The sequence below is a fragment of the Mobula birostris genome, chromosome 1, assembly GCF_030028105.1.
Source record: "Mobula birostris isolate sMobBir1 chromosome 1, sMobBir1.hap1, whole genome shotgun sequence".
NCBI lineage: Eukaryota > Metazoa > Chordata > Chondrichthyes > Myliobatiformes > Myliobatidae > Mobula > Mobula birostris.
The window spans coordinates 109,694,699-109,718,023 of NC_092370.1; the positions used below are offsets into that span (position 1 = coordinate 109,694,699).

At 42.5% G+C, this 23,325-nt stretch overlaps 1 protein-coding gene across 1 annotated transcript in view; it reads right to left on the reverse strand.

Annotated features, from left to right (window-relative positions):
• Positions 1–2,341: 2,341 nt before the first annotated feature.
• Positions 2,342–23,325, reverse strand: part of elp6 (elongator acetyltransferase complex subunit 6) — a 44,574-nt gene continuing 23,590 nt past the window's right edge. The window contains exons 4-7 of the mRNA XM_072260006.1: positions 21,517–21,650; positions 8,555–8,747; positions 4,116–4,262; positions 2,342–3,808 (exon numbers count right to left, since the gene is read on the reverse strand). Of these exons, the coding sequence (XP_072116107.1) occupies positions 3,680–3,808; positions 4,116–4,262; positions 8,555–8,747; positions 21,517–21,650 (603 nt within the window). The 3' untranslated portion in view covers positions 2,342–3,679. The remainder of the gene's footprint in view (positions 3,809–4,115; positions 4,263–8,554; positions 8,748–21,516; positions 21,651–23,325) is intronic.

The following is a 23,325-nucleotide window of genomic DNA, read 5'->3' on the forward strand; positions in this document are numbered from 1 at the left end:
AAATTTGGCTAACTTTATACTAAATCTAATATTCTATTTTACTCAAGCACGAGGAAATCTGCAGATGCTGGAATTTCAAGCAACACACACAAAAAATGCTGATGAATGCAGCAGGCCAGGCAGCATCTATAGGAAGAGGTACAGTTGACGTTTCCAGCCAAGACCCTTCGTCAGGACTAACTGAAAGAAGAGATAGTAAGAGATTTGAAAGTGGGAGATCCGAAATGATAGGAGAAGACAGGAGGGGGAGGGATGGAGCTAAGAGCTGGAAAGTTGATTGGCAAAAGGGATATGAGGCTGGAGAAGGGAGAGGATCATGGGATGGGAGGCCTATGGAGAAAGAAAGGGGGAGGGAGAAGCCCAGAGGATGGGCAAGGAGTATAGTGAGAGGGACAGAGGGAGAAAAAGGAGAGAGAAAAAAAATAAAATAATGAATAATAATAAATAAATAAATAACAGATGGGGTACGAAGGGGAGATGGGGCATTAACGGAAGTTAGAGAAGTCAATATTCATGACATCAGGTTGGAGGCTACGGCTACCCATACGGAATATAAGGTGTTGTACCTCCAACCTGAGTGTGGCTTCATCTTGACAGTGGAGGAGGCCGTGAACAGACATATCAGAATGGGAACGGGACGTGGATGTCCAGTCTCTATATACCTCCATCCCCCACCAGGAAGGTCTCAAAGCTCTCCGCTTCTTTTTGGATTCCAGCCTTAACCAGTTCCCCTCTACCACCACTCTGCTTCGTCTAGCCGAATTATTCCTTACTCTTAATAATTTCTCCTTTGGCTCCTCCTACTTCCTCCAAACTAAAGGTGTAGCCATGGGCACCCGTATGGGTCCCAGCTATGCATGCCTTTTTGTTGGCTTTGTGGAACAATCCATTTTCCAAGCCTATACTGGTATCTGTCCCCCACTTTTCCTTCGCTACATCAACGACTGCATTGGCGCTGCTTCCTGCACACACGCTGAGCTCGTTGACTTCATTAATTTTGCCTCCAACTTTCACCCTGCCCTCAAGTTTACCTGGTCTATTTCCGATAGCTCCCTCCCCTTTCTTGATTTTTCTGTCTCTATCTCTGGAGACAGCTTATCTACTGATGTCTACTATAAGCCTACAGACTCTCACAGCTATCTGGACTATTCCTCTTCCCACCCTGTCTCTTACAAAAATACCATCACCTTTTCGCAATTCCTCCATCTCCGCCGCATCTGCTCTCAGGATGAGGCTTTTCATTCCAGGACGAAGGAGATGTCCTCCTTTTTTGAAGAAAGGGGCTTCCCTTCCTCCACCATCAACTCTGCTCTCAAACACATCTCTCCTGTTTCATGCACATCTGCTCTCACTCCATCCTCCCGCCACCCCACTGGGAATAGGGTTCCCTTTGTCCTCACCTACCACTCCACCAGCCTCTGGGTCCAACGTATTATTCTCCGTAACTTCTGCCACCTCCAACGGGATCCCACCACTAAGCACATCTTCCCCCCACCCCCCGCATTCCGCAAGGATCGCTCCCTACACGACTCCCTTGTCCATTCGTCCCCCCCATCCCTCCCCACCCATCTCCCTCCTGGCACTTATCCTTGTAAAGGGAACAAGTGCTACACATGCCCATACACTTCCTCCCTTAGCACCATTCAGGGCCCCAGACAGTCCTTCCAGGTGAGGCAACACTTCACCTGTGAGTCGGCTGGGGTGATATACTGCGTCTCGCTGAACACCTACACTCTGTCCGCCAGAGAAAGCAGGATCTCCCAGTGGCCACACATTTTAATTCCACGTCCCATTCGCATTCTGATATGTCTATCCACAGCCTCCTCTACTGTCAAGATGAAGCCACACTCAGGTTGGAGTAACAACACCTTATATTCCCTCTGGGTAGCCTCCAGCCTGATGGCATGAATATTGACCTCTCTAACTTCCTTTATGCCCCACCTCCCCTTCGTACCCCATCGTTATTTATTCATTATTATTATTACTTTATTTTTTCTCTCTCTCCTTTTCCTCCCTGTCCCTCTCACTATAACTCCTTGCCCATCCTCTGGGTTTCCCCCACCTTCTCCCTCGGCCTCCCGTCCCATGATCCTCTCCCTTCTCCAGCCTCATATCCATTTTGCCAATCAACTTTCCAGCTCTTAGCTCAATCCCTCCCCCTCCTGTCTTCTCCTATCATTTCGGATCTCCCCCTCCCCCTCCCACTTTCAAATCTCTTACTATCTCTTCTTTCAGTTGGTCCTGATGAAGGGTCTTGGCTTGAAACATCGACTGTACCTCTTCCTATAGATGCTGCCTGGGGAGGTGGGGCATTAAGGAAGTTAGAGAGGTCACCAGCATTTTTTGTGTGTCTTGCATTTTATTTCACTCTCTTGTTGGGTCTAAAACATCCTGTTAGAGCAAACTACTGGTGCATAGTTAAAGGAGCAATGAATTTCAGTCAAGGCTTTAAGAAATCATATCAACTTTACTACGTAGCTCACACTTAGCCCAATATGTGTGAAAAGTAAAAACCTATCAAATATCAGCTTTGTACATCATTATACATTTCTACATCTAAACACTCATTTGTTTTGCCATATTTTGCTTTTCGCTCATCTTCAAGCACATTTTTGTATACTTACAAAAGTTTTACTTCATCAAAGATGCTATTAACAGACACATTAAACACAAAATGGATGCCTGGTGCTACAGAAATTTTCTATGATGGGGGTTTTGTCTTTCCTTGATTGTTGGGCACGTGGCCAAGTGGTTATGGCGTTCGTCTAGTGATCTCAAGGTAGCTAGTTCGAGCCTCAGCTGTGGCAGCGTGTTTGTGTCCTTGAGCAAGGCACTTAATCACACATTGCTCTAGTCTGTGTGAGGAGTGGCACCCACAGACTTCCAATCTGCACCTTGTAAGGCATGAAAATGTCCGACGCAGGCCTCTCATGGTCTGAGTCGATGTTCCCTCCCTCCTCCCTCCCCCCCCCCATTACAGAGTTTAGTCAACTGAAGAAATTAGCAGTTAGGGGTTCCTTTATTTATTAACATTTCTTAAGATACCAGGAACCACATAAATTACAAAGAGGCAATTATCTAGAAAAAAAAATGTTTACATCAGGGTGTTCCCAACCTGGGGTCCACAGACCCCTTGCTTAATGGTATTGGTCCGTGGCATAAAAAAGGTTGGGAACACTGGGTTATAGGAAAATACTTTATACTTTATTGTCGCCAAACAATTGATACTAGAACGTACAATCATCATAGCGATATTTGATTCTGCGCTTCCTGCTCCCTGGAAATAAGAAAAAAAATAGATGGTTTAAAAAACCCAAGGGAAAAATTTGTTGTTGATCACAATTTAAACCCATGAGCCCTGCTTCTAAGTGGAGTGGATATTATAAGCAGTAATTGGAAATAAATAATCAAGATACAAAGCAATTGCATTGAAGTTTTAACTGGGAAATACCCTGTATCTATAGCTATAAGTTGGTTTGTTGTAGATGGTTTCATGTCATTATAAATGAACAATATACAGTATACACATAGCAGAATACTATTTTACAGCCTTTTGAAATAAAGTTGTTAAACCAATGTAAGTCAAAGGACTCCTTAGTTGTCAGATAATTATAACCAAGTCCATTTCAAAACAGTAAATGTACTTCGTACCCCTCAATTATATGAACCAAAAGAAATCCTAGAGTACAGTAGATGAGGTTCCTCTGGCAAAAAAGGCAACATTTTTGTCCTGTATTTTGTACTGAAAAATTTTTGTAACATTCTTTTCCGTCTTCACAGGTGAAAGGGAGCGCCAAATAATCTTCAGCTATATGTAAATACAAAAGAAAATAATTAGGGGAAAATTGATTGCATTTGTTGGAGCACTGCCAGTAAATTAACATCTTTTGAACACGTTTTCAACTAAAGCTTACAGTGCACCAAACTGTAATCTGATACAGTAACTCCAGTCGGGCTACACAAGCATGCATTCAGTTCATTGAGTAGCTCAGTTTAATCACAGGATAATTAGCTGTAAGATTTAGCTTCAGTGAAATTTGGTGACAGTTTACCATCATCCTCAAAACAGATGTAATCTTCAACAGTATTGAAAGTTCCATGACAAGTGATCGTACCTCACCATGGATATCCTTGCAGTACCCAGTGGCTAATCCTTCCGCTTGCAGAATCAGATGAGACTGGTAACTCAGTGATTTGACCACAAAATCATTTTCTTCATCTTCCAAATCTTCTGTGTTATGCGCCAATGCCACTAAGTTTCCCTGCAATACAAAAGGATTTTTTCCCTCCTTTAAAAAAACATGGAACTGCTTCCAGGATACAAAATATAATAAATTTGCAATTATGTACAACTTTAAAGGTAGAAAAGCCAGCTAAAAATATATATCAAGGAAAGAATTAACAGTAACAATAAGAGACAATAGGATGTGAAAATAGAAACTGGCTATAATGGAAAAATCTGAAAGAGGAGTACAAAAAGCCAAATACACTCAGCAGATCAGGCAGTGTGAAAAGGAGTTACTGTATCAGATTACAGAACCTTCGTCAGAACTTAGATAGTGAGAAAACAATTTAGTTTTAAGTTGTAAAAAAAAACCGAGGTGAGGGGATAGGAGCGAGGCCACAGGTGTGAGGTAATTCCACTAATTACAAAGTTTTCTGGTTGATAGCTTAATGAGAAGAGTGGAGGGGGGTGAGGGCAGAGATAACTGAGTCATACAGCATAGAAATAGGGCCTTCATCCCACAATACCCATGCTGACCCATCAGGTACCCCTCTAATCCTTTAAAGTGATCCCATTTACCGCACTTGTTCCATTACCCACCCCCCCCCCCGAGTATTCACCCTGACACTTTAAAATGCAATGAGAGTACCCGCCACCACCACTTTCTTAGGCAGTCCATTTCATCGCAATCACTCTCTAGATGAAAAGAAATCTTCTGATCGCTTCTCTTTCTCATCTTATAAAACTATGCCCTCTGATTTTACACATCTTTCTTAACCTTGTGAAAATTGGGGGATAAAACAACAAAATGGAACTGGTTATAGATCCAGGGGACAAGTATTTTTCTGAGCACTTCATGTTTTTGTTTCAGTCTTCTGGGATTTGTAGTTCACGGATTTTTATGTTAAATGATAGAGCAGCCTGGCAGGCCAGGTGGTTACTGCTGCTCCTAATTTGTTTGTTAATAGGCAAGTTAGGTTAATGAGATCTGTCTAAGATTGTACAGAATCATAACCCAACTCCTGAGCTTCAGTAGTATTCTGATAAAGCTGGACCATTGCCTCTTTAACATCAATAGTAGATTCCGGTTAACTGGACCATTGGTTAGTCGGGGCAGCCACTCATCTGGGACAGCTCTTAAAAGACAAAAACTCACTAAGAAAATAACTAGGATTCCCTTCATTTATTTGGGATACTATGCGCTGAATAGGAGCTGGAGACTGCTGCCGAACAGTTTCTATCCAGCGTCAGTCGCGTGCGTGGCCGACAGACCAACACCATTATTTGAGTATTTAAAAACCATCAGTTGCATGTGTTTCTGTTCAAAAAGCATCAATTTTTGTCACTGATAGTTGGCGAGAAATAAGCAAGACAATTCAGAACTGTTTTGCTCACTGCAGTTTCAGGCATTCAGGCTCGGAGATGCCAGAAACAGCAGGGAGTGAAAATGAACACCTTCAACAAGTTAGAAACAACTGAGAGTTTGAAGATATCTGTTGTGTTTATTTGCCTTTAGCTACTGATGAGACCTGAAGTCTGGAGACAGGACAAAGCCAGAACTCAAAATACTCCTTTATTCAGTAAAACCACTCGTGCAAAATCTCAAAACTCAACTGTACATCCCAAAGCACAACTACTTAAATAGTTTACCCAAAGAATATTCAAGATGTTGATTGGAAAATCAATCAATTAGTGAAAGTCAGCCTGAGATTGGTTGTCAGCTGACCAACAGGCATTAGTTGTTTAAGCTTGCCATAACGGTACTGACAATCATCTTGAATATTACAAAGAAAATGAAGATTTGGAGGATGCAATCATCAACAGCATTGTATGAAGGCAGTCCATTAACTACGCTAGGTGTCTGTGCTGATTTTATTTATTTATTTATTTATTGAGATTAAGTGTGGAACAGGCCCTTTTAATCCTTTGAGCTGCGCCGCACAACAATCCCCCCGATTTAAACCCAGCCTAATCACAGGCCTATTTACAATGACCACAGTCAAAAGAACGTGGTGTAGATGAATTCCTCCGATGATAAGTATGAGGAACTAAGACAGTTTTATAGTACTGAGCAGTATTGGTGGTATTCAATCATGTTTTAACTACACAATTTGTTACTCAGTTTGTCTTTTTTTTAAAAAAAAACACCTTTCTAACTATTTCCATGAAACTTTGGCTAATTTGGGCAGTGTTTAATTGGGCCAAAACATACTGGTCCTGGTGTCTGAATTAACCGGAATCCACTGTACGTCCTTCCCAAGACACAGGGTCCAAAGTAGAACAAAATTCTCAAGGTGGCTCTGCATCTTTACAAATGAAGCAATACTTCAGATCCTCCGTAATCCAGCCACCATGAGACGAGGTAAAATATCATGAATACAGCTGCATTTCCCAAGAGTTTTTAGTTTAAAATAATTATGTTACACCTGTTAACATTGGTCTATTTGTACAATTCTGTGTTGATCTTTATTCCTTTATGGATTTATTTTATGACATATAATCCACTACATATCCACAGGTATGCAAGTTATTCTTATTTGTCTTAGGAAAGTAAATACAAACTAATCAAAATAAATTCTAATTTTGCTCAAATTTGATATTATCAGACTTTCAAAGCAATGCTCAAAGAGTTGCTCTGAAATATTGACATCTCATAAACATAACTAAAGCATCCAACACTCCAATTTACAAGATTATGTTAATACAATTCTCGGGATAATATTCTTTGATCTGAACTTCAAAATCAAATTACTCGCTAACAAAATATCAAGTAATTGATGAAATCTGCTAGGTTTAAGGCAACTGGAATTCTCCTTGAGAATGCTAGGGAACGCAAAGATCCACTGTGAAAACATGTTGTGTATTGTTGCAGATTGCTGGGAACTGGCTGCATTGAATTTGACACCACTGTTTAATAACAGGAAAATTACCACAGTACATAAATTTCTTTGGATATCACCCAGGTTTCAAGAACAAATAATGCACAAAAAGAAACAAAACTGCAGAAGCAATACTTTTACTTAACAATTACAATCCAAAAATTCGACCAGATTACTGACAGAAGGGAGTTAAGCAGCTTGCAGAACAAAAAGATTGGTATGAGTAACATTCTGGTAACCATAACAAAGGATGGATGTGGTCGCTCTGTACAGAGTACAAGGACAAACACGGGAAAATCTGCAGAGGCTGTAAGTGCAAGCAACACACATAAAATGCTGGAGGAACTCAGCAAGCCAGGCAGCAGCTATCAAAAAGAGTAAACAGTCAATGTTTTGGGCCAAGACCCTTCATCAGGACTGTGAAAAAAAGATGGGAAGTCAGAGCAAAAAGTTGGGGGAGAGAAGGAAGTAGTATAAGGTGGTAAGTGATAGGTGAAACTGGTGGGGGCAGGAGGGGAGAGGGAGGGGTGAAGTAAAGATCTGGGAAGTTGATTGGTGAAAGAGATAAAGGGCTGAAGAAGGGGGAAATCAGATGGGAGAGGGTAGAAGACCATGGAAGAAAGGGAAAGGGGAGGAGCACCAGAGGGAGGTGATGGGCAGGTAAGATGAGAGGGAAACGAGAATGGGGGAATGGTGAAGGGGGGAGGGGGTAAATACCAGAAGTTTGAGAAATCGATATTCATGCCATCAGGTTGGAGGCTACCCAGACAGAATACAAGGTGTTGCTCCTCCAACCTGAGTGTGCCCTCATCGCGACAGTAGAGGAAGCCATGGACTGACATATCAGAATGGGACTGGGAGGTGAAATTAAAATGGGTGGCCACTGGGAGATCCTGCTTATTCTGGCAGATGCAGCGTAGGTGTTCGGTGAAGCTGTCTCCTAATCTACATCGGGCCTCACCAATAACATGGGAGGCCACACCCAGAGCACCAGATATCACCTAGTACTTCTTCCTCCCGTCCATCCCACTTTATTGCTCTGATTTCTCTTTTCTCCCCCAGTCCTGATGAAGGGTCTTGGCCCGAAATGTCGAATGTTTACTCTTTTCCATAGATGCTGCCTGATCTGTAAAGTTCCTCCAGCAACTTGAGTGTGTTACAGAGTACAAGGAACTCAGTTGTCAGAGCAATGAGAATCGTCGCAATTTTCTGGTAGCTCAGGTAACCTCAACCTTTGGTGCTCCTGACCAATAAAATAGTTTAAATTTAACAAATCACTGAACAAAACTTCAATATCAATTGTAAAAATATGCCGTAAATATGGAACAATTCAGGCAACATCCATTGAGAAAAAAAAAATTAATGTTTTAAATTGATTATCTTTTATCAGAATTTGGAACATATTCAGAAGTACCAATAAAACACTTATGGAAACTGGCATTAAACTTACCTTAAGCTTTGAGCAAAGTGTGGCTCTACAGTAATGCATAAGATTCAAAATGTCTTTAGTGGTCACTCCAAGGCTAAGCAGGACACTTAAATCATCTATAATCAATACTGGAAATTTCCAAGCAGTTTCACTGGTCTTCTGTACTGATGTACAGACGAACTCGTAGAGTGATTGAAGACTTGCACTGGGAGAGCTGGAAGATAAAATATTCTCACAGGAGCTGCAATTGTGGCAACCTGAAATATTGAAACCTTTAATCTTACTTGCATTTTGCACAAAACTGGTTCTTCCAACTCCAACCCAAACTAACCGCTGATTTGGTGGAAAGGTTAAAAGACTGGGTGTGGGAAGTGGGAGTCAGCACTCCATTTTCCTTGCAGTTTAGGGTTTTCTGTACATCAGATGACAATTCTCCGCCTGATCAGGTATCAGATCGACACTTCAGTTTGAAGGACACATGAAGGACACCAGCACAGAAGCAGCTGATGAATGCAATATATATATATTTAAGGTCAGTGCATTTAAAAATGTAAGAATGGAGAAAATTACTTTTCAAGTAGGAGCTTCCTCATAATATTGGATTTATATACAAAAGCCATACTAATTCTTCGTAAAATGAAAACTATGTGAAAGTCAAGGGCATCAATTTCCTGCCTAACGTTCAAAGCCCACGATATTCAGCTGTCAAATTAAGCATTGTTTTATAGACGAACTCTCAGTGGCGCTCCAATGTGGCAGTTTTGCCAAACTGTGGTTTTTCCCAAACTTGAACACCTAATGGTCAAATACCATCTGTTCTATTTACCTAGGGAGTTCTTCATCATAATCCTGACTGCAGTTTACATACCATCAAACGCCTGAGATACTGCATGGCACTGTCACCAAACAAGAAACAGTCTACCCTGATGCATTACAAATCATAGTTGGGGACTTCAATCAGGCTTGTTTGAAGAAAACCCTGCCAAAATGCTATCAGCACAGGTCCCAACACACTACAGCACTGTTGTGCTAAGATAAAGAATGCCTCCTGTTCCATGCCCAGGCTGTATTTCAGTAAATCTGATTATTTGGCTTTTCTTCTCCTTCCTATATACAGGCAAAGGCTTAAGAACAAAGCTCCAGAGATTAGAATAGCAAAGGAATGATCACAGGAGGTGGAGGAGCGACTATAGGATTGCTTCGCAACAGTAGACTGGGCCGTGTTCAAGGACTCATCTGGGGATTTGAATGAATACACCATGGTTGTCACAGACTTTATTGAACCAAGTGTGTCCCCACAAAATCATTCAGAGTCTTCCCCAACCAGAACCCCTGGATGAACAATGAGATCTGCAATCTGCTGAGGCCCAGATCGGAGGTATTCAGGTATGGTGACCAAAAAACTTACAAGAGGTCCAGGTATGATCTCCAGAAAGCCATCTCATGGTCAAAGTGGCAATTCTGAACTAAACTTGAATCAACGAAGGATGCTCAACAGCTGTGGCAGTGCTTGAATGCTATCAGGTCTTACAAAGATAAACTAAGTGACGTAGGCAACAACAGGGCCTCACTTCCAGATGAGCTCAATGCCTTTTATGCTCGTTTTGACCGTCAAACCACAAACTATCACAGGCCCCAATGATCCTGTGATTTCAGTCTGAGGCCAACGTGCGAGCAACCTTCAGGCCCATCCTGCCCAGACAGGGTACCTGGCCAAGTATGAAAGACCTGTGCCGATCAACTGGCTGGAGACCTCAGAGATCTTTAAACTCTTACTTCAGCATTTATTTCAAGCAAATTTCACTAATACCGGTGCCTAATGACATAATAACTTGCCTCAATGATTATCATCCAGTAGCACTTAAGGTACATCTAGAGTGATGAAATGTTTTGAGAGGTTAGTGATGTACAATGACTTGGATCTGCTCCAATTTGCCTACCAGTGTAACAGGTCCACAGTAGATGCTATCTGATTGGCTTTTCACTGAACCCTGGAACATCTGGACAACAACGATGCATACATCAGGATGCTCTTTATTGACTACAGACTGGCATTAAATACTATCATCCCCTCAAAACTAATCATAAAGCTTCAAAGGCTTAGCCTCAATGCATCCTTGTGCAACTGAATCCTTGATTTGCTCACTTGCAGACCCCAGTCAGTATAGATTGGCAACAACATCTCCTCCACAATCTCTATTACCACAGGCCCACCATAAGGCTGTGTACTTAGTCCCCTGCTCTACTCCCTTTGCATTTCTGACTGTGTGCCACAATCAAGTTTGCTGATGACAACAATGTCATGGGCTGAATCAAAGGTGGTGACAAATCAGCATATACGAGGTGCCATAACAACAACTTCTTACTCAATGTCAGGAAGAACAAGGAGCTGATTTTTCACTTCAGGAAGGGGAAACCAGAGATCCATGAGCCAGTCTTCACCAGAAGATCAGAATTGGAGAGGGTCGGCAACTTTAAATTCCTCAGTATTATCATTTCGTAGGACGTCCCAGGTTCAGTATGCAAGGACAATTACAAGGAAAGCATGGCAGTACCTCTACTTCCTTAGGAGAAAATGAATCTCAGGGTTGTACATGGTGACACACATGTACTTTGATAATAAATTTACTTTGAACTTCGAAGAAAAGTTACTTTTTCTTACAGACCTTATTTTGTTCCAATCTTGAGAGAAAATAACTAGTCAAATTTGGGCAAGTTTGGAATTCTTTCCTGTCATGTACAGCTGATGGTATATCTAGTTCAAATGTTAATTTTAAAATGGAAGCTGATCATTTTGTTTTTAAGCAAAGGGATTTTGGTCAAAGGCAAACATATGGAGTTAGATTACAGATCTGCTATCAGTCCAGTGAATAGGCTTGAGAGATGACCTCCTCTTGCTCCCAATCCTTTCGGCAAATCTTCCATTTCTTGCACAACCCCTCAATTTAGTGGTGAAAGCGTTGCAAAGTTACAGAGGTTGGTTGTGCCATTGCCATGATTAACACCCAGCATACTAACCATTATTATTCCCTTTTGCATTAATTTAATACAACAGTGGCATTTGCAATCAATTCAGTAGACACCTTGCTGTGGGTCTGGAGCATTCAAAATGCAAACTAGGGACAGACACAGCATTCCTTTGCCAAAGAAAATCTGCAAACTATATATTTTGTTTAAATGCACCAATGATTTCATGGGTTGCATCATAATACCATCTTTTAAAACTCTATTTTACTTGCGGTCCTCCCCCTCCTCTCCACCCCTATCATGGCATGATATGATATCATGATATTGGATCATTAGTCCAGGCCTCTCGATTACATAACCGCTGTGCCAGCAAACAAAGTCAGCCAGAGCAAGGCTAGTTAACAAACTTACAGTTGGTTGACTGCAAAGCTATGTTTCAATTGCCAGATAAGAGCAATCAAAAAGCTTGAAAATCCAAGGCCAATACTGCTGTCACACAAAAAGTTTTTGTGCAAGATTGCAACAAAGAGGAAAAAGCAAGGTGGGGAGGGAAGAAATTTTCATTTTCCTCTCTCATCCATGCACTCAAGAGTTAAATGTCCATAGTTACTAAATGCTTAATGAAGTGATTAATATGTATAGCTGAGCCTTCAGAAAGCCTTTGTTGGGGTGATCATCAAAGCAGAAACCCATCTTACCCTCAGATCTGAGCCTTGAGAAAGCTCATATGTTATCCAATTGTGCGATGATTGGGGGAGAATTGAAATTGGATCAATTAAATGAATAGTGGATTATTACCTCTACCTACATTTCATATTCATCAACTGAGAACTAGTGTACCTCTTGCTTTAGCAGAGATCTTATTGCCCTCCTTTATCACCACAATGTCAACAGTTTACTGCTTCCAAATTAGGATGGTTTCCAAACACCATTATAAAACCAGGATACTTCACTCCACCACAAGCTCAACGCCTTTTATGCATGCCCTGAGGCTGATGTCCGATAATATAGTACTGTGGCGACCCACTTTCTGGCACACACGAACCGGCTCACAACAGCGCGCGCAGGCAGAGGGCCGGCCCCAGAAAGGGCGCCAGGCCATCTTCACCAGCAGGGGGAAAATCCCGCGCGTTGAAAGGGTCTGGGAATATGTATTCCCCACAGCAATCCCGCCCAGGGAGGGCGGGAACAGGAAGGCTTTAAAGCAGGCCGCGAAGTTTGAATAAATCTCTTTCATTGCAACTCTAACTCACCGACTCCGTGTGATTATTCTAGCGCTGTGTGTAGCACACCGCTACAGTACTTCAAAAGGATGAGCCTTCACAAGCCATCAGGCCCCAGTGGTATACCTGGTCAGGTACTGAAAACCTCTGCCAACCAACTGACAGCAGTACTCAAGGACTTCTTCAGCCCCTCTCATTGCTGCAGTCTGAGGTGTCCACCTGCTTCAAAAGGGCATCATTTATTCTGGTGCTCAAGAAAGCAGCACGAGCTGCATCAACATCTATCGCTCGGTAGCGCACGCATCTTACATAATGAAAAGCTTTGAGAGGAGGATTATGGTTAAAACAACCTTCCTTAAGTCGACAATTATCCTAGATTCAGGAAACTTGGAATATTACCAAGGATTCTTACAAACTTCTATAGATACAGAAATGAGAGGCTCATCCAGAATATTAAGATACATGGGATCCAAGGTGAATTGGCCATTTAGACTCAGAACTAGCTTGCTCATAGAAAGTATTAGTTGAAGGGACTTATTCTTGCTGGAGATCTGTGATTAGTGGTGCTCTGCAAGGATCTGTACTGGAATCTCTGCTGTTTGTAATGTATACAAATAACCTGGATGGAAATGTAGATGGATGAGTTAATGAGTTTGCAGATGATACGAAGATTAGTGGGGTTTTGGACAGCATAGAAGACTGGCAAAGAATACAGCAGTTACAGATACAGGTGGAGAAATGGCAGATGGAGTTTAACCCGGCCAAAGGTGAGGTGTAGGTCAAATGTAATCAGACAGTACACTCTTAAAGGCAGTGTTGATGAACAGAGATCTTGGAGTTGTAGTTCCCTCAACATGGCTACACAGGTTGATAGGTTGGTTAAAGGCGGCTTATGGCATGCTTGCATAGAACCATAGAAACTACAGCACAGAAACAGGCCCTTTGGCCCTTCTTGGCTGTGCCGAACCATTTTCTGCCTAGTCCCACTGACCTGCACACAGACCATATCCCTCCATACACCTCCCATCCATGTATCTGTCCAATTTATTCTTAAATGTTAAAAAAAGAACCCGCATTTACCATCTTGTCTGGCAGCTCATTCCATACTCCCACCACTCTCTGTGTGAAGAAGCCCCCTCTAATGTTCCCTTTAAACTTTTCCCCCCTCACCCTTAACCCATGTCCTCTGGTTTTTTTCTCCCCTTTCCTCAGTGGAAAGTGCCTGCTTGCATTCACTCTATCTATACCCATCATAATTTTATATACCTCTATCAAATCTCCCCTCATTCTTCTACGCTCCAGGGAATAAAGTCCTAACCTATTCAACCTTTCTCTGTAACTGAGTTTCTCAAGTCCTGGCAACATCCTTGTAAACCTTCTCTGCACTCTTTCAACCTTATTTATATCCTTCCTGTAATTTGGTGACCAAAACTGAACACAATACTCCAGATTCGGCCTCACCAATGCCTTATACCTCATCATAACATTCCAGCTCTTATACTCAATACTTCGATTAATAAAGGCCAATGTACCAAAAGCTCTCTTTATGACCCTATCTACCTGTGACGACACTTCTAGGGAATTTTGTATCTGTATTCCCAGATCCCTCTGTTCCACTGCACTCCTCAGTGCCTTACCATTAACCCTGTATGTTCTATGTTGGTTTGTCCTTCCTTTGTTAGTCAAGGCATTGAGTTCAAAAATCAACAAGTTACATTGCAGCTTTACGAAACACTAGCCCATCTAAAGTACTGCGTACATTTCTGGTCACCTACAGAACATGAAGGACATCAAAGCTTTGGGAAGGATGCAGAAGAGGTTTCCAGTATATTGCCTGGATGAGAGAGCCTGAGCTGTAGTGAGAGGCTGGACAAACCTGGGTTGTTTTCTCAGGAGCAGCACAGGCTGAGAGGAGATCTAATAGAGGTTTATAAGATTATGAGAGGCATGCATAGAGTAGACAGACTGTATCATTTATCCAGGGTTGAAATAACTAATATCAGAGAGTATGCATTTCAGGAGAGGGGGGGTCATTTCAAGGGAGATGTGAGAGGCAAGTGTTTTTTTAAAACACCAGAGAGTGGGGGTGGGTGCCTGGACTGAACTGCCTGGGTTGGTGGTAGAGGCAGATATAATAAGAACTTTTACGAGACACTTAGATAGTCATACTTTATTGATCCCGAGGGAAATTGGTTTTTGTTACAGTTGCACCATAAATAATAAATAGTAATAAAAACATAAATTGTTAAATAGCAATATGTAAATTATGCCAGGAAATAAGTCCAGGACCAGCCTATTGGCTCAGGGTGTCTGACCCTCCAAGGGAGGAGTTGTAAAGTTTGATGGTCACAGGCAGGAATGACTTCCTATGACGCTCAGTGTTGCATCTCGGTGGAATGAGTTTCTGGCTGAGTGTACTCCTGTGCCCAACCAATACGTTATGTAGTGGATGGGAGACATTGACCAAGATGGCATGCAACTTAGACAGCATCCCCTTCTCAGACACCACTGTGAGAGAGTCCAGTTCCATCCCCACAACATCACTGGCCTTACGAATGAGTTTGTTGATTCTGTTGGTGTCTGCTACCCTCAGCCTGCTGCCCCAGCACACAACAACAATAGACAATAGGCAGATGAATGTCAAAGTTCAAGGTAAATTTATTACCCAAAACACGTGTATGTCACCACATACAACCCTGAGACTCATTTTCTTGTGGGCATTCACAGTAAGTACAAAAAACACAATAAAACACCACACTCAACAGGCAAACAACCAATGTGCAAAAGACAACAAACTGTTAATACAAAAAGAAAGATAAAATGATAGTAATACTAATAAATTAGTGATAAATATTAGGAACATGAGATGAAAAATCCTTGAAAGTGAGTCCAAAAGGTTGTGGGAACCATTCAGTGATAGGGTGAATGAAGTTGAGTGAAGTTATTCCCTCAGGTTCAAGAGCCTGATGGTGCTGAGGCTCCTGTGCTTCCACCCTGATGGCAGCAGCGAGAAGAGAGTACGGTCTAGATGTGGGGGTTCTTGAAGATGGATGCTGCTTTCCTGTGAACAGTGCTCCAGGTAGATGTGTTCATTGGTGGTGGGGGGGGGGGGGGGGTGAGATGCTTTATCTGTGATGGACTGGGCTGTATCCACTACTTTTTGTAGGCTTTTTCATGCAAAGACTTTGGTGTTTCCTCACCATTATGTAACCTTTTCAGTGTACTCTCCATCACACATCTGTGAATGTCAGCCAAAATTTTTGATAACATGCTGAATCTTCGCAAACTTCGAAGTAGAGGTGCTTCTGTGCTTTCTTTGTAATGGCACTTACACGCTGGACCCAGAAAAGATCTTCTAAAATGATAACACCGAGTAATTTAAAGTTACTGACCCTCTCCACTGCTAATCCCCTGATGAGGACCGGCTCATGAGGCTTCAATTTCCTCCTCCTTCAGTCAACAATCAGTTCCTTGGTCTTACTGACATTGAGTGAGAAATTGTTGTTATGGCAACATTCAGCCAGATTCTCAGTCTCCCTCTTACATGCTGATTCGTCACCACCTTTGAACTAGCCAATGGCAGTGCAGCGGTGCCTTAAATATGGCATTGGAGCTGTGCTTAGCCTTAAGGTTGATTTATACTTGTGCGCACCAGTTTACGCCGTAGCCTACGCAAGTGGGCTACGCCATTGTGAGCATTTATACTTGTGCGTTGGTGTGTCTGCATTGCTCTGCAATTCACCACCAAAACACTGGTTGGCGGTGGGGTTTCTATGCCACTGTGTTGAGTTTCAACACGAAGAAACTTAAAACTTCAAACAATGGCGACTGAAACTAAAGGAGGGTGAATTTTCTGTGCTTGTCCGGCCACTGAGAGACATGGACGAGGAAATGCATTTCAAATATTTTCGTGTCAGCAGGTAGATTTGGCGATTTGGTTCATCGTCTCCAACGATTTATTTCACATCAGTGTACACACAGTATACTCAGAGACTGGCAATCACCATTCCAGTTTTAGCTTCAGGTGGAAGTCAACAGGCTGTAGCAGCTAGCTACAAACTGGCGTCAAGCACAGGGTCCTCCATAATTTCGGAGGTCTGTAAAGCTTTATGGAGAGCACTGCAGCCACAGTTCCTTCCCTGCCCTTCAGTCGCCCAATGGGAAGCTATTGCAGCGTAGGAGGAAATGCGATGCTACCAAGCAGACCAATCACACTTGTTTCAGTCTGCGTCACTGCGACGCGTAGTTACATTTTGGGAGAGGTGCGCGTCAGGCTATGGCGTAGGGTTCGGCATAGAGTACAGCGTAGGGTACGCAGCTACGCCGTACCTACAGCGTACAATTAACGCACAAGTATAAATCAGCCTTTAGTCCTAAGTATAAAACTGGTAGAGCAGGGGGCTACGCACAGCCTTGTGGTGCACCTGTCCTGATGTGACTGCATTGGATATATTTCCAATCTGAACTGACTGGGGTCTGCAAGTGAGGAAACAAGAGGACCAAATTGCACAAGGAGAAATTGAAGCCTAGGTCTTGATGCTTATTGATTAGTTTTGAGGGGATGAAAATATCGAATGCCAAGCTGCAATCAATGAAGAACATCCTGATGTATGCATCTTTGCTGTCCATATGTTCCAGGGTTGAGTGAAGATCGAATGAAATGGCATCTCTTGTTCACCTGCTGTGACGGCAGGCAATTTGGAGTAGACCAAAGTTGCTTCTCAGGCAGGAGATGATATGTTTCATCACTAACCTCTCAAAGCACTTTGTTACAGTGGCTGTAAGTGTTACTGGACGATAATTATTGAAGCAGGTTACCAGCTCCTTAGGCACTGGTATAAATGAAGTCTGCTTGAAGCAGACAGGATGGGTACCACAGTCTGCCAAAGTGAGAGGTTAAATATATCAGTGAACACTCCAGTCCATTGATTAGAACAGCTCTTTAGTATTCGGCCAGATACTCTATCTTAGTTGGATGATTTCCATGGTTTTCACTTCAGCCTGAGACTGAAATCACAGAGTCATCAGGGGCTATGGGAGTTCACGAAGATGCCTCCATGTTTTCATGGTCAAAGCAAGCACAAAAAGGCACTGAGCTCATCTGAGAGTGAAACCACGTTGTCACCCATGTCGCTTGGTTTCACTTGGTAGGAAGTGAGAACATCCGACCCCTGCCACAGCTGTCCAGCATCCTTCAGTGCTTCAGGTTTGGTCTGGAATTGCCACTTTGCATGTGGAATGGCTTCTTGGAGGTTGTACCTGGACCTCTTGCATTTTACTGGCTGCCAGGCCTGAATGACACTGATCTAGTCCTCAGCCAATTGAGAATCTCATGGTTCACCCAGGGCTTCTGGTTGGGAAAGACTCTGAATAATTTTGTGGGGACACACTCATCTATGTTTGGTTTTAGTGTGACAATAGACCAAATTATCAGAAGATGCCGATAAGAGAGAGACAAATGGGGGAAACATTCAAAATGCTAATAAGAGAGAGACGAGAGGGATTAACGAAAAGGGGACACAGTTCCGAGTATTGTCAGAGACCGGTTGCTTTGAACCTGAACCGTTTGAAGTTTGATGGACAGGCAATACCCTAGCAGGGGGATAAAAGGAACAGGTTCGCTAAGGCAAAGGACACACACGACACCACGAGATAACGAGACCCTGGAAAAGCGGTGTGCCCCCACAAGTTGGTGGGAGTTTTGGAGGTCTGGTCGCAGGACCAACCACAGACGCACAGGGTGAGAAGGTACAGTCGGCGGGAACCTGGTGTGTGTGTCCACCCTTGTCTGGGTGCCGGGTTCACCGCAGAAGAACGATTGTATCCGGAACGGAGGGGTCACAGTCGGTGACCTCAGAAGACATTAAAAAAGGCTCGCGCCGATAGCTAACTGTGAAGAACAAAGGTCGGTCTGTTGAATCCGATTTGAATATCAGCATTCCCTCTCTCTCTCTCTCCCCAACGGCACGACAGCGATTACTGCGAACTGAAACTGAACTGAACTCTGTCACTTGAGACTGATCATTTTACCCCTAGACTGCGATAAAGCTTGATTGATCCTATTATCCTAGTTCTGTGTACATGTGTGTTTATTCATTGCTAACCTGTTGCATTTATATCCTTACTATTAGAGTACTGTGTTACTTATTTCTTTAATAAAACTTTCTTAGTTCCAGTAATCCAGACTCCAACAAAGTGGTCCATTTCTGCTGGTTTGGCAACCCAGTTACGGGGTACGTAACATTAGGAAGTCTGTGACAACCGTGGTGTATTCATTCAGATCTTCTGATGAGTCCTTGAACATGGCCCAGTCCATCGACTCGAAGCAATCCTGCAGCTGCTCCTCCGCATCCCGTGACCACCTCTTTGTTGCCCTTACTTCTGGAACTTGCTCCTTAGCCTCTGACTGTATGCAGTTAGGAGGAGGACAGCCACATTATCAGATTTTGCAAAATGTAGTGTAGGGATCCAAAGATTTCTTATGGTAGTGTAGCAGTGGTCGAGTGTATTTGGATCCCAGGTGCTGCAGATGATATATTGTTGATAGTTGGGCAGAGATTTCTTCAAATGAACCTGACTGAAATCCTCAAATCCTTGAGAATGATTTGAAAGAGGTCAGGTTAGGCTGTTTTTTGTTTGCTGATGCAGGCACTTGGTACATAGTGTTCCTGCTTAACATCGACCTTTAGCTGTACAGAAGCTGCATTCAGAATCATGGAGGAGAAGTAGAACGGTTGGCACCTAATCATTTGATGCTCCAGGTTGGGGGAACAAGAGTGCGACGAAGCCGCTACGTCTGAGAACCATGAAGAGTTTATCATGAAACACAGACCCCCTTCCCCCCCCAACATTTTGTCTTCTCCAAAGCAGCAGACTGGTCCATTCTGTGTATTAAGAGGCCTTCAAATATGATCAATCAAATCCAGTGTTTCTTGAGTTAGCCATGTCTCCATGAAACACAGAGTGCAGTAATCCCGGAATACCCTCCAATACAGCAATCTTTTCCTGAGGTCCTCAATCGTGTTGTCCAGCAAATGTACATTTTCTAACAAGATACTGGGTAGACAAAGTTTCATACACCAGTATTTTGGTCTGTCTTGGAGTCCTCCTCTTCTCCCTTACGGCCGTGGTGATGGACCTTCGTCCGTTTAAAGGTGGTGTACCTGAACTCTTGAGAATTAAGTCCGCCATGTCCTTCCAAAGGTCGTGAAATCGCTAGTTCATTAAGATGGTTCAAAAGCATGATACTGCAGATTTCAGTGGGAGTAGCTCAGAAGAGGTACATATAGAGGTTTTGTAAGCTGCCCACAATTTTCACCAGCACCATCTTGGTTGAGGAAAATGAAGAGATATTGATATTGTGTCATCGGAAAAGGTTAGTTGAGTTGGCCATTTGATTACTAATTTAATTGGTTTGGCACATCATTGTGGACAGAAGAGTCTGTTCCTGTGCTCTACAGTTTTATGTTCTATGTGGTGGAGAGCACGCTGACTGGTTGCAGCGTCTTGCAATTCTGTGCACTGGAGCCTCCTTACCAAGCTGTGATGCACACTCAATGATTCAGGAGTAGCTCCTTTCCCTCTGCCATCAGATTTCTCCATGGTCCATGGACTATCAATACTACCTTGTTATTGGGTATTTTTGCACTATTTCTGTAATTTGAAGATTTTTACATCTTTGCACTGTACTGCTGCCGCAAAAACAACAAATTTCACATAATATGTCAGTGATAATAAACCAGATTCTGTAGGAAGGCATTCACCACAGACACCTTTCCCCATGCCTTGAAGTGCCATTGACATGACAGCAACCCCCCACCCCAAATCCTGGCAAGCCACACAGCTCATCTTGCTGGCATGCATGCATGATTACCAAGGCTCACAACCCAAGGACAACGTCACCTTGTCACTGACAATGACAAGGTTCAGTACTATAGGATGACCCAGAAGGCTAAGATACAAGATCCAAGGCTGATGATAGGAAATGGATGGCAATGGTGGGATGAAATTCCTGATTCAAAATTGTACTGCAGGAATGTGAGTGTAGAAGGTGTAACTGTAATGTTTGCAGAATACAAGAAAATTGGTGCTGTAACAAGAAGATTGTCTCAGACTACAATAGGGTATAGATCAGAGGCAAAGTTGGGCAGAGCACTGGCATAAATATTAATCCCTACAAGTGCGAGGTGATGCACTTTAAGAAGCCAGATTGGGGTAGGACATATACAGGAAATGACAGACATTAAGGGAGTGGGCAGAATGAGAGAAGGTGGGAGGAACAGAGGGAAGCTGACAATGATGAAAAGGAAAAGGAAGATCAGGGCGAATCAGGAAATATTTGGCATGGTCTGATGTAATCAAATACCGTAAGGGCTTACCGGTAGCAGTTTAATAGCAGCCATGGGATTTTATTAAAGATTAGTAAAAAAATAACTTGCTTTCTTCCCTTAAGGAAGACCATTTGTCAGATCCAACAAGAATGATTGGAACAGCATTTCAAACTAGAGGTTGTCTGTTTTGTGCATTTCTTATTCTTGCATATAACCATATAATAATTACAGTACCGAAACAGGCCATCTCAGCCCTTCTAGTCTGTGCTGAACTCTTACTCTCACCTAGTCCCACCGACCTGCACTCAGCCCATAACCCTCTATTCCTTTCCTGTCCATATAGCTATCAGAGAAAGAAAACTTTTTGAGGAAGCCTTGAAGAACAGATTAATCTGCAATCTCCAGTAAAGATTCATTCCGTCTAATTTATAATTATTTGTCTAAGACTTTGAAATTATAATACCTTAGAAATTGCAGAGGGGATGATTTGTGCAAAGTACTGTCCTGTTGATCATCAAGCAATAGGTCAAGAGATGAGCGCAGTCCTTCCAAAAATACCAGCTGTCCCTTCTCTCTGGCTGCAGACAGATTAACTCCCTGTTAACACACAAGCCACACATGTGGATGCATAATAAAATATGATGAGATATATGCAGTAAGAAATTTCTAGAAAGCAAATCTTTCCTGCACAGATTCTTTTTAAAGAATGCTTCAAAACAAAGGACAACAAATGAGTAAACACCAGAAATGGCAAATATTTAAAAACCCATCCAGTTTTTAAATACTTCTGCCTTTCATTAAAATCACAGCTGACCATCCACCTCAGCGTCATATTGTATCACAATTCGTTCAATTCCTTTAATAATGTTTTGAATGAACATAAAGCAAAAACTTCACAATCCACATTGGTAAGGAATTTCAAAGTCTCACCACTTTGAGGGAAGGAATTTCCCTTCATCTCAGTGCTAACGCTTATGCCTTATTCTCCAAATGTGCCCCTTGGTCCTCAAGCAAGGGAAACACCACCTTTCCATCTAGCCTGTCAAGCTCTTTATGAATTGTGTTGGTTTGATGAACTACCCTCTCAAATTACAGGTTACGATACTAGTCCACTCAATCTCTTTTCATATGCAAAGGTGCCATTCCTGGAATTAATCTGATGAATCTTCACTGCTTTTCCTCCAAGTATATCCTTTGTTAAGTAAGGAGATGAAAGTGGTACACGGTCCTCCAAATTCAGTCTCACCAAGACCCTACACAATTGCAAAATCATAAGAGCATAAGAACATAAAAACGTAAAAAAAAATAGGAGCAGGAGTAGGCCATCTGGTCTGTCGAGCATGCTCTGCCATTCAATAAGATCATGGCTGATCTGGCCATGGACTCATCTCCACCTACCTGCATTTTCCACATAACCCTTAATTCCCCTACTATGCAAAAATCTACCCAACCTTGTCTTAAATATATTTACTGAGGTAGCCTCCAGTGCTTCATTGGGCAAATAATCCACAGATTCACCACTCTTTGGGAACAGCAGTTCCTCTTCATCTCCGTCCTAAATTTACTCCCCCAAAATTTGAGACTATGACCCCAAGTTCCAGTCTCACTTACCAGTAAAAACAACTTTCCTGCCTCTATCTTATCTATCCTTTTTCATAATTTTATGTTTCTATAAGACCTCCTCTCATTCTTTTGAATTCCAGTGAGTACAGTCCCAGGCGACTCAATCTCTCCTCATAGTCTAACCCCCTCATCTCCGGAGTCAACCTGCTGAACTTCCTCTGCATTGCCTTGAAAGCCAGTATATGCTTCCTCAAGTAAGGAGACCAGAACTGCATGCAGTACTCCAGATGAAGCCTCACCAGTATCCTATATAATTGCAGTATAACCTCCCTGCTCTTAAATTCAATCCCTCTAGCAGTGAAGGCCAATATCCCAATTGCCTCCTTGATAACCTGCTGCATCTGCAAACCAAACTTTTGTGATTCATACACAAGCACCCCCAAGCCCCTCTGCAAAGCAGTATGCTGCAATCTTTTACCATTTAAATAATAATTTGCTCTTCCATTTTTCCTTCCAAAGTGGATATTTTTCCTTCCATTGTACTCCATGAGTGGGAAGTTGCCTACTCACTTAACCTATTAATCACTTGTTGTGCCTGGATGTTTGTTTCCCTTTAACTATCAGTCTATATGTACAAACATCACCAATCTCTCATGATTTAACAAGTACTCCACTTTCCCATTATGTAGACCAAAGTTGAAGACCTGAC